Source organism: Cotesia glomerata, linkage group LG2 (genome assembly GCF_020080835.1).
Source record: "Cotesia glomerata isolate CgM1 linkage group LG2, MPM_Cglom_v2.3, whole genome shotgun sequence".
NCBI lineage: Eukaryota > Metazoa > Arthropoda > Insecta > Hymenoptera > Braconidae > Cotesia > Cotesia glomerata.
The window spans coordinates 18,775,090-18,787,642 of NC_058159.1; the positions used below are offsets into that span (position 1 = coordinate 18,775,090).

General features: G+C 36.8%; 1 protein-coding gene across 1 annotated transcript; it reads left to right on the plus strand.

The window, feature by feature from the left end:
• LOC123259048 lies at positions 1–9,782 on the plus strand. The gene is made up of 4 exons (XM_044719311.1): positions 1–289; positions 542–787; positions 1,172–2,754; positions 9,777–9,782. Exons 1-4 carry the CDS (start codon positions 1–3, stop codon positions 9,780–9,782), a joined length of 2,124 nt encoding a protein of 707 aa, XP_044575246.1.
• Positions 9,783–12,553: the final 2,771 nt, after the last annotated feature.

Below are 12,553 nucleotides of genomic sequence, written 5' to 3' on the forward strand. Positions count from 1 at the left end.
ATGGGTGGCGAGGACTCCGGAAGCGCACTAGCCAATCGGGTGGATGCACGTTGTGGCTACAATAACCTTGATTCATTCTTTGCTAGACGCATCGTCAGCGAGCTGGATGCTCTATTGAATGAGCATAATGAATTGTTGAAAATATTCAAATCCCACATGCACAAATTAGAAAGCGATAATCACGCTATTGTTATTAATCCTGATAAAACACCAGCTGGAGAACACATTTGTAGATTCAATGCACCGGTTGCTGACGACGTTGCTGGAATCATGGTTGGCGATCGTACAGGTGCACGAGAAATTGTGATTCGTAGGAGAAATAATAATCTTCAGTTCATTGCTGATACACACCGTTCATATGACGCTCTCCAATATCCGCTAATCTTCTGGAAGGGACAAGACGGATATAGCATAAATATTAAACGAGATCCCGTATCAGGTAATTCATTTATTATGAATTTGATTATTACACTTTTAACAAAACAATTAAATTATTAAACGCAATTAACTTAAATTAATATTTATGAATATATTATTACAGGAGCCGAAACAAACAAGAACGTTAGCTCGAAGGATTATTATGCGTATAGATTGAAGATTAGACGCGGGCTGGATAACGTCATTCTACGATTTCGAGAGCTTTGTCAACAATTCATGGTCGACATGTACGCGAAGATAGAAGGCGAACGACTACGATACTTACGATATAATCAACTCAAGCTACGTCTGGAAGAGTACATTCATTTGCGAGATGCTATTGTCAACAACGCCGACGCCGCCGAAATTGGTAACTCTGTCATTCTACCATCATCGTACGTAGGCAGTCCACGTCATATGCAAGAGTATATACAGGATGCTCTGACTTTCGTGCGCGAATATGGGCGACCGTGTTTATTTATCACGTTCACATGTAATCCAAAATGGCCAGAGATTACATCTTTGCTGTTGCCTGGCCAAAATGCAATACATCGTCATGACATTACAGCACGTGTGTTTAGACAAAAGCTGAAGTCATTGATAAATTTTATTACTAAATCACATGTATTCGGTCCCACACGTTGCTGGCTGTATTCGGTTGGGTGGCAAAAGCGAGGATTACCTCATGCCCACATTTTGGTTTGGCTAATCGACAAAATCCGTCCTGAATAAATAGATAATATAATTTCTGCAGAAATTCCCGATCCGTCTACTGATCAATTGCTGTTTGATATTGTTACAGCAAACATGATTCATGGCCCACGCGGTACTTTTAATCGTTCATCGCCTTGCATGTCAGATGGAAAATGTACAAAAAATTTCCCTAAAGATTTCACTAACGATACAATCACAAATGTCGACGGATATCCAATATATCGTCGAAGGAATCCAGATAATGGCGGACAATCATTTATTAAAAACATCAGCAACACAGACATTGATATTGACAATCGTTGGGTCGTGCCATATTCGCCCCTGCTGAGCAAAACATACAATGCTCATATTAATGTTGAGTTCTGGAGTTCTGTGAAGAGCATCAAATACATTTGCAAGTATGTCCATAAAGGCAGTGACATGGCGGTGTTTAGAGTGGAAAATACCAATGTGAATGCTCCTCCAGTAAATAAAAACGATGAAATAACGCTCTACCAAATAGGTCGGTACATCAGCTCCAATGAAGCTGTTTGGCGTATCTTTGGTTTTCCAATTTATGAACGGGATCCAGTAGTTGTTCAGTTAGCCGTTCATCTTGAAAATGATCAGCATGTATATTTCACGAACGAGACAGCGATTGATCGTGCTATAAATCCACCAAAAACTACACTCACTGAATTTTTTGAATTGTGTAATCGTGCGGATGATTTTGGTGCCTTTGCACGTACTTTACTCTATTCACAAGTACCACGCTATTTCACATGGGCTCAAACAAAACAATGGATACCCCACAAGCAAGGCTCACCAGTTGATGCATGCCCCAATTTATTCAAATCAAACGCCTTGGGGCGAGTATTTACAGTGAATCCAAGACAGACTGAGTGCTTTTATCTTCGACTATTGTTGGTTAATGTTACTGGCCCATTGTCATTTCAAGATATACGTAAAGTGAATGGGCAACAGTATACAACGTATAAAGATGCTTGTCTTGCACTCGGCTTGCTAGAAGATGACAATCAGTGGGAATGTATGCTTGCTGAAGCAGCATTGAACTGTACAGCAATACAAATTCGTCTACTATTCGCTATAGTGTTGACTACATGTTTTCCAGCCCGAGCAGAGATATTGTGGGATAATCACAAAGATTCAATGACTGATGATATATTGCATCAACATCGTACACGGTGTAACGATCTGGCGATAACATTCAGCGACGATATGTATAATGAAGCATTGATTGCTATTGAGGATCTTTGTATTATCATTGCCAACTTACCACTCAGTCATTTCGGTATGAATTCGCCAAATCGAGGTGCAACTGATTTAATGAACACTGAAATGAATCATGAAATGCAGTACAACACTGTAGAAACGGCGGCGATTGTTACTCGCAATGTCCCACTAATGAATGAGGAACAAAGAACCATTTACGACCGCATTATGCTCGCACTTTCAGCAGGACAAGGTGGGTTCTTCTTTTTAGATGTACCAGGTGGAACTGGCAAGACATTCCTTATTTCGCTAATGGTCGCCAAAATACGATCCAATAATGGCATCGCATTGGCCGTTGCATCATCGGGCATTGCGGCAACTTTATTGGATGGAGGCAGAACAGCTCATTCAGTATTTAAGCTACCACTAAATATTCAAAATAACCCTGACGCAGTGTGCAACATAAAAAAACAATCGTCTATAGCCACAGTGCTGAAACAGTGTAAAATTATCATCTGGGATGAATGTACCATGGCACACAAACATTCGCTTGAGGCGTTGAACAGGACATTGAAAGATATTAAAAACAACGACAAACTATTTAGTGGCACTCTGTTAGTCCTTTCAGGTGACTTCAGATAAACACTTCCCGTCATTCCACGTTCAATATACGCTGATAAAATCAACGCCTGCTTAAAATCATCGACATTATGGCGTAATGTTGAAATAGTACAGCTGAAAGTAAATATGCGCGTTCAAATGCTTCAAGATCCATCCGCTGAAACATTCTCAAAACAACTCTTAGATATCGGCGATGGAAAAGTCACTATAGCTGAAACTGGATACATAAAATTAGCAAATGATTTCTGCACAATCATTGATTCGCAAGATGCTCTCATTGAACAAATATTTCCCGATGTACACACGAATTACATAAATCTCGAGTGGCTTGCAGAAAGAGCAATGTTAGCTGCAAAAAATGTGGACGTTGACATTTTAAATCTGAAGATACAACAGTTATTGCCAGGGGACTTGGTATCATATAAATCTATTGATACAGTTTGCGATTACACTGAAGCTGTAAATTTTCCAACAGAGTTTTTGAACTCACTAGATTTGCCAGGCATGCCACCACATAACTTACAATTGAAGGTTGGAACTCCAATTATTTTGTTTCGTAATTTGAACCCGCCACGGCTATGCAACGGTACGCGATTAGTCATTAAAAAATTAATGAAAAACGTTATCGAAGGCACCATTTTAAATGGCAAGTTTCGAGGTGAAAATATATTGATACTACGAATACCTATTATACCCACAGATGTGCCAATTCAATTTAAGCGTATTCAATTTCCGATTAGATTGGCATTTGCAATGACTATTAATAAATCCCAAGGCCAAACAATGTCTGTTTGTGGCTTAGATTTGAGCACACCATGTTTTTCACACGGACAATTATACGTTGCATGCTCTCGAGTGGGTAAACCATCAAGTTTGTTTGTATTAGCTAAAGACGGGCTAACAAAAAATATTGTTCACGCTGTAGCATTAAGAGATTAATATTATGTAATTAATTAATTATATAAATAATTATTACTTGTAATAAATTAAAACAATTAATGCTTGGTATTTTGTTATTTTTAAACAACATTCCCTCATCGTTCACAGCGCGCCAGGCCTTTTTCACTCATATTCCACATCCTTATACACTTCCAATAAGTTAGTAATTTTTTTTCTACACTAGAAATTCTCTAGAAATTATTCACATGGCAAAACAACGTTTGCCGGGTCAGCTAGTATATACATAGTATCGGTAGAAAAGCATTACACAAAACATTTATATATTTGCATCTTCATTCTACTGTGAGCCTTTTTAAAAAGCTAGCATAAAAGATTCAACCTAAAAAAGACCGTTCGGCAACCAAAATGGAAGTAGATTTCATAATAAATATAAAAAAAAACTACCAGGATTGTATACAAAAAAAAAGAAACAATGACATCAAAACGAATGCAAAAGTAAAATTTCATTGTATCTATCTGAGAAACTAGGTAATTTTTGGACTATACTGATAATGAGGTATGCAAATTAAAGCTTACTTAATAAGCTTTCAAATACAATTTACAGAAATCCGATAGTATGTCGCGTTCCATTGTTATTTCACGGAAATAAGGTAAAAGTGAAAATTTTTTGATTTTTGAAAATTTTTAAATTGCTCTCGTTTCTAAACTATTCGACAGATTTGGCTCATCTTAAAACTTAACCTCGGAAATCGTCCTAAGAATAAGTATGTTACGTTTTATGGAGATCCGTATAGAATTACGGAAGTTAGAGAAGAGACAATGCCGATTATATCATACATATATATATATATATATATATATATATATATATATATATATATATATATATATATATATATATATATATATATATATATATATTAGGGTGTGCCAAAATGTAACTCCCGTGGAGAACCTTTTAAAATTGGAATTTTGAGTTCCGTTTTTAACAGGGGCTGCGTTTAGGCATTTCCTGATATATTTTGGTTTGAGACGATGTATTTGATTTTCATAGAATTTTTTAACAGAAGCTTAGTTTGGGCATTTCCGGTGAAAATTCAAAATTTGGCCGGAAGTGCCCAATTAAATCTTCTGTTAAAAATCCTATAAATAATCAAATGAATCCTCTCACCTCGAAATATCTCAGGAAATGCCCAAACACAGCTGCTGTTAAAAGTGGAAGTCAAAATTCCAATTTTAAAAGGTTCTCCACGGAAGTTACATTTTGGCACACCCTAATATATATACATACATACCTATATAAACTTTTGAACCATATGCATTTTCTGAATCCGCTTGACGAGCTGTCGAAATATAACAAAATTTTTCAAAAGTTCCGTCATGAGGACCAATGCAATAGTTAGATTTCTATGAAATCTACTAAAAATTATTAGAAAGATGGGCAGAGTTGATGGGTGTTTAATTAACAACACGTATTATTAAATTAAACTCGATATATTCTCTTAAAATACAGTATAGGAATACTCTCAGATATGTAATGATGTAGACGCAACTATGTGCGTCGGACAAGTGAAGCCAAGGAGCACCGACGTGCCTCGGTGCGACGGGCGCGGCGCACATGCGCATTAGGGTGTGTTCTCTCACACATGTTTTGCCGCCAAGGCAAAAGAGAGTTGGTCACCCCGACTCTCATAACTATACCAAAAGCTTAACTATACTCGAGACTCAACAAGAGTCATTTCTATGACTGTTCTCCGCGAACATGTCCAATAACACGTTGTAATGGCTGCTGCACCTGCGCACCATGAGCTAGTGGGAAGAAGCCCAGCCGGCACGAAGCACGAGGCGCTAGACGCCATGTGTACAAAAAAGTTGTGTTTGGGACCTGTGACCAACACAATATACCCGCTAGCCTCGCTAATCTCATTATTCTGTGCTATTTCCTTGTGAATAAATTACATAATATTACATTCATTCTGATATTCAAATCAACTCAAGTAATTATTTAATTTTGTGTTGTTTTTACCGCAAAAATAATATAAATTCACCGTAATCAAGGTAAAATCATTTTGATACTTGTGACGCGGTATATTTATTGTGGCGTCTTGGCCATTGTCTTTAACTTATATGCCGTGTAACAAAGACGCGTGATTTCATCATCATTTAATTATTTGTGCAACTTTAATATTCTTTGACAATAATCAATAATTGATTAGACTTCTGATCGATTTAACTTCATAATATAAATTTTAACTTACATTAAAAATATTGAACACAGTGCTTCCCACATATAAATCATTAATATACCAATTAATATAAATTCTCGCGAATAATATATGATTGATTAAATACAGTTTTATAATTGCAAAATAGATTCAATTCGACTAATTAAAATCTATTTCATCTCAATTTAACTAATCAATTTATTGTCTCAAATCATAAATACGTTCGATCCTCTCGGATCAATTAAATCGATCTTTTCAGATCAAACGCACATTGATCCTCTCGGATCAAAAACCTCAGATCCTCTCGGATCATTATTAACAGGTACCGGTTGACCTCAACAACCTAATAGCGGCTGAGATCCTTTCTCACCCTTATTGTACACCTAGTGCAATTGTTTCACTTACATACACACACTTATTCATATCATACACGACTGTATCTATCTTCGAGGAGTTTTTCTCTCGTAATTGCTAGAGTTTTCTCCCATTGGGGAATAAATTATTTATAATTATTCACCCCAACACCGAGTGTTTTATTTTAAATTAAGAATTCCTGATCCTGGTTCCTGAATAGTTTAAGAAGAATAAATAATTACGGAAATTCTCCATCTTGGAGAGTTTGCGACAAAACAACACATATACATCTATCAAAGACTCTCCAACAAAAATTATACCTGCATATATCGATACTGCCATTCTAATACGTCGTATCCCACAAAATTTGACATATTGACTTTTTTTGAAAAATAGAATCATAACAATATTATGCGAGTCAAAAGTGGTCGATTTGGCGTGGAATGCCCCATATATATATATATATATATATATATATATATATATATATAGATGTATATATTGAAACACTAAATTTTTCAATCTTAAAAAATTTAATTCCTTAGCCCACTAAACCTCGCGGATAAGAGAATAGTCGCCTAAGTTTCATAAAAAGTTTTGGGATCCACTGCTCTTTGGAATATTCCGCTTCCGTATGAATGTCGGTATTTTGTTTAATAGAAAAGGTCTAGACAAAAGTTCTCGCGCGTGCCAGTTAACTTGCTTTAATTACTTACAAATTTGACTGCGAAGATGACCCTTCGTCCTTGATTGACCCTTTTGATTGACGAGATTGGCCGAAATAGTTGTAGACGTATTAAATTAATGTTGGTGTTCTCAGTAATAAATCGTGATTGGCGACAAAGATTATAAAAGAAACTTAACTTTATTTCACCAAATCAACACTTTAAACAAGACATAATATTTCGGTAACGAAATATTTATGAAACAGAACACTTGTATTTAAGATTATAACTAATTTAGTAATAATACTAGTGAGCGTGGTGAGTAATCACCTGATGCGAAAAATAATAATTTTAATAGAAAATAATACAGAATATTAAATCAAATAATAAACTTTTAGATTAATTGAGATTTTGGTGAGTAGTCACCTAATAGCAGTAATAGTGGTAATAGTAGTAAAATGACTAAGAAATATTTTGCGTGGTGGTTGACACCGGGGGATAGATCGAAGTGTCGATCATCGCTCAAGTTTTGAGGTTCGTAGCTGATTTTTCCCTCCTCGTGTCGTCTTGTGACGTCACGGGGCTACACATTAATTTAGCTAGTGTCGGTAACGAAAATTTCGGGTGGTAGTTCGCCAGGCTGGTAACATCGGGACATTTTGTAGTGTCTCAATCCCCCCTGCCAAGCCAAGACTACCCCGTCAATTTTTGAACCGAGCTAGCTCTTTGAAAGAGTCGGTGAGTCGTCACCGGGTATGAGGATAGTAGGGTGATAGGAGTTAGTGGTGAGTGATCACTTAGGAAGGATGCTTAGATGGGATAGTAGTAAGAAGAAAAGTTGGTGAATAGTCACCTGTTGATGATAGATTGGTGAGTAGTCACCTGTAGATGAAGGATTGGTGAGTAGTCACCTGATAGTAGTATGGTTTGGTGAGTAGTCACCTAATAGTAGTGTGTGTTGGTGAGTAGTCACCTATAGTTGGATGAATGTTTTGGTGAGTAGTCACCTGATAGTGGTAAATGAGGAATTGGATAAGTGGATTGGTGAGTAATCACCTGGGAATTAGATGTGTGAATGGACTGGTGAGTCGTCACCTGTAAATAAATAGTGAATTAAATAGAAAGTTCCCTTGAGCAAATGGTCGAAACTTCGTTCTAGACTTCGATCTATTTGCTGGGCTGAATCTATAGGAATAAAAATAAAATGCCGCATGTATGTCCACGCATCACTTGAGAACCTCTGGACCGGTTGGGCTAATTTTTTTTTTGTTGTCTTCAGAATTTTCAGGAGAAGGTTTGTACGTAAAAAAATTTTCAAAAAATCCTCCCCCAAAGAGGATTGCGGGGGCGTTAACAATGAATAATTCCCGTTTTTAAACTATGGATCCTATAGACCCTAAATTTAGTAGGAATCTTCTGTAAGGGATATAGAAATAATCTATGGACGAATTTCACGATAGCTCACTCCACAGGGGGTTGCGGGGGCAGATATTAACAATGAAAATTTTTAATTTTCAAACTATAGATCCTACAGACGGCAAATTTAGTTGGAGTCTTCCACATGTGGTGCGGAAATGTTTTAAGAGCAAATTTTACAGCAACCCACCCCTAATAAAGATTGCGGGGAAGGGTGCTAGAATGTTAAATTTCTATCTCCAAACTTTAACTTTCTACAGACTCTAAATTTGGTAGGAATCTTCGTGTATAATTTTAAGTTCAGCTAAGAATGAATTTTATCAAATTCTAACCCCAAAAGGGATTGCGGGGACGTCAGCAATGAAAAACTATAATTTCCAAACAATAGTTTCTATAGACTCGAAGTTTTGTAAGAATCTTTTATTTATAATGTAGAAATCATCTCGAATAGGATCTTATGAAATTTCTCCCCTACATAAGAGTGTGAGGGTATTAATTGTCAAAAAATTCATATTCTTCAAATATCAGTTCCTACAGATATAAAATTTGATAAAATCTCAAGAGAAACAGGAAATTTTGGAAGTTCAGGGAAGATTTAAATGGAAGGTGAAAAACACAAATAATAAACAACAGAAAATACTAAAAACGACAATTTAGTTTTCCAATACACAATGTTCTGAGCTGAGTAATGAGGTCCGATCTCTTTGGGTCCGTTCCTAGCAGTGAAGTGAGGTCCGATCTTTTTGGTCTGTTTTATTTTCAGAAATAAAAAAAAAGTGTCAGTTAGTTGTTAAAAGAAATAAATTAATTTAAAGCCAATTAATAAAATCTATCATCAATTTGTCAGTGCGCAAGAAATTTTTTATTGTTATTGTTTCAAAATACCAAGGAGAAGACGACCTGACTTAGGTTGTCGAAGTTAATCAAATGTGGGAATCAAATCGGAGTTTCCGTGTTTCGTGCATGGGAAATTATACGTCGCGTGTTCGTGAGTCGGAAAACCACCATCTTTATATATTTACGCACCGCAAGAAAAGATAAAAAATGTAGTCCATCAGAAAGCTTTAAATTAATTAAGTGTATAAATATGTTGCATTTAATGTAAATAAAAATTTTGTATTAAGTTTTGACTATACTTTTCACAAATATATCTAGATGATACGAAGTTCACCGGGTCGTCAAGTATAAAATAAAATTTTAATTATTAATTAATTGTTTTATGTTTTTGTGTTTTTGTTTGATTGGTCTGCAGCTGTAATTAAACAAATTAAACTGGCAGATAAAGTATTAGATGGTATGAATGATATTATGATTACTTAGTTTTTATTTTAACGCAGTAAACAATTTTGATTTTTATAATATTATAATATGATATACTTGGAACATATTTGAAGTATTAGCAGTAATGAATTTTTAATAAAAAATAATAATGAAAAGAAAAGAAAAAAAATAAAGTAATGATAATAATAATAAAAAAAAATTTTTTTTTTTTTTTTTTTTTTTTATATGAGGATGAAATGAAACTTCCTGAACCGTAAGGGAGGGTTTACTTCCTCGTAGAACGAAGATGGGCCTCGTGGAAGAGTCTCATATCCTCTTGGGTATACTCAGTGCCGATTCAATCCTTGTATTTGGGCCAACGCCTGTTACAGGCCCGGCACAGGGGGTCAAAGAATTGGATTGCCACTCCGCATCCTGAACAGCGTCCACGGAAGTGGTCTTTTATTTCCTTTTCGTGAGGACGGAAACACGTTTCCGTTGTGACTTGGTCTTGGTAGCAGACATGACACATGTCTGGCCTCCACGGTAAACGACATTCAGCAATTTTGTGGTTGCATTGCCGGCAGTTTTGACATCCAGATGAAAAGAACAGTGACTGAGCTTGAGTGGCCACTGTCTGGGTCCACGATTCTTGGAGTTGACTGTGAAGAATCCTGGGTCGAACGGCAGCACAAGTGCTGCGGATGGCTTTACAGAATGTTTGGTAGTCTATAAAACGAATTTCATTATGAACAGCTATCTGGTTAGCGTCTGCGGCAGCTGGTGATGAAGTTGCTGTGTCTGTATCTTTTAAGAACTGCTGGTATGCAGCTTCTGGTGATATTGATGCGTCGTATTCGGGTGCTGGTATCGTCTGAGAATACGGTAACGAATGTGCGTACGTTACCATTACTGGCTTAGATGGTGTATTCTTCCTAATAGCTCCTGTTGCACGGAAGAGGTTTGACTGTTCTTGGGTGAGCTCTCCTCGAGCCTCTCGATGGGCCAGTAATGTTGATGGAGGGTACTGAGTACCCTCTGGGATTGGTCTGGACGTTGTAGAGGTCGGTATTAATGATTTAGGTGGTAATGAAAATGACTGTTTCTTAATATTACAAGTGATTATGGGATCAGAAGATAAAGTTTCTGATTCAATGCTTATGACTGACGACAACTTTGGAATACTCTCAGTTCTAGTCTGAAATGATGGTTGTCGTTTAATTTGACTTGATTTTTTAAAGTTGTCTGAGTCATGTGTGCCGAGACTATGTATAAGCATGAGGTCATTAAGTTCATTGCCGGATTTGATTTTTAATTCAGGTTTTGAACTAAGCATTTCTGACTCAGAGTCTGACTCATAGTCCATATACTCATAATCTAATTCGTTTTGGTTAATATCAGGGATTTCTGAACTATTTTCTTCGCAGTTGTTAGAAACCGACCTAACTGGGACACTAGTTAAAGAAATAGGTGCCGTAAGGGTTTGGATCGCGGATATTTGAGCCTTAGTTGGTGTATTGGAGATCACCGGAGTAACTACTTGGTTTTCGGGATCCGGGTTTTTTGTAAAGGGTCGTAAACCAGCTCTTTTCCGTATCTCGTCTGTAGTTCGTGAACAACAGACTGCAGCAATATGTCCACTGCGTCCACAACGGCCGCACACGGTCTGTGAAGATAATTGGTTAAGTGTCTTTTGTAAATTTTCGAACATATCCTGCATCGCGGCTTGGAAATTAGTTATTGCGGATACACGTACGTCCGAGTGGTCATTTTTTAGAATTCTGTTACCTGAGTTAACTGGGTTTGAACTCGACAATGCAAAAAGCGTGGTCTTTTGGTCATTTTCCGATTTAATCATATTAGAATTCGGTAACTCCGATTTAGTAATGGCATTTAATTTCGTTTGAGTTTTTAGGTTATAATCGGAATCCGTGTCAGATTTCGCTTCTTTGTTATTATGTGAGCGTTGACATGAATCTACTACTAGTTGCCAAGAACTAACGCGTTTATATAGTATTGAATAAGTGTCAATATGTTCTTCCGCAAATTTAAATAAAAATTTTGAATTAAATTTTTGAATAATAATCCTAACTTGTCGGTGTTCAGGCATGGGCTCGTCTAATTGAGCAAACGCGCATTGCATTCGGTTAATAAACGCGACTCCGAGTTCGTCATCGGCTTGTCGATAAGAATAGATTTCTTGTAAAAGAGTTTCATCCGATTGATAGGTCTGCCATACTTTAAAGTAAGTTTTAAAAATTGACCAATTAACAAATAATTGTTCATTTGGATAATACCAATCTAAAATATTACCCGTTAATGTTGAAGCGAAAACCGGTCTAAAATTCTCTAAAGGAATATCATTGCTGACCATACGTTGTTCTAAAGTTTTAATAAATTTTTTGGCATCTAATTTAATAGATGAATCGCGTGGGGGAAAAAATATATTCCATGATTTTGCAGTCCGGCAAATGTCATTTGTCCGTAAGGGTGCAACTGTACTCGGGTACGTATAGGAAAGAGCAGCGCTTGGGACTATGCCTGGAATAGTATGTGTGTATTGTTGTGTCTGTGACGCAGGCACATGAGAAGAGACTATCGGTGCTGTGTAAGTAAGCGTCACGTGGGGTACGGTAGTGTGAGACTGAGTGTGTGTACCTGACACATAGTATGGCGTCGGTGGTGCTGTATATGTTTGAGTTATATACGGCAACGTGGTGTGTGATTGTACATGAGTCGCTGGTATATGCTGAGGCATCGGCGGTACGA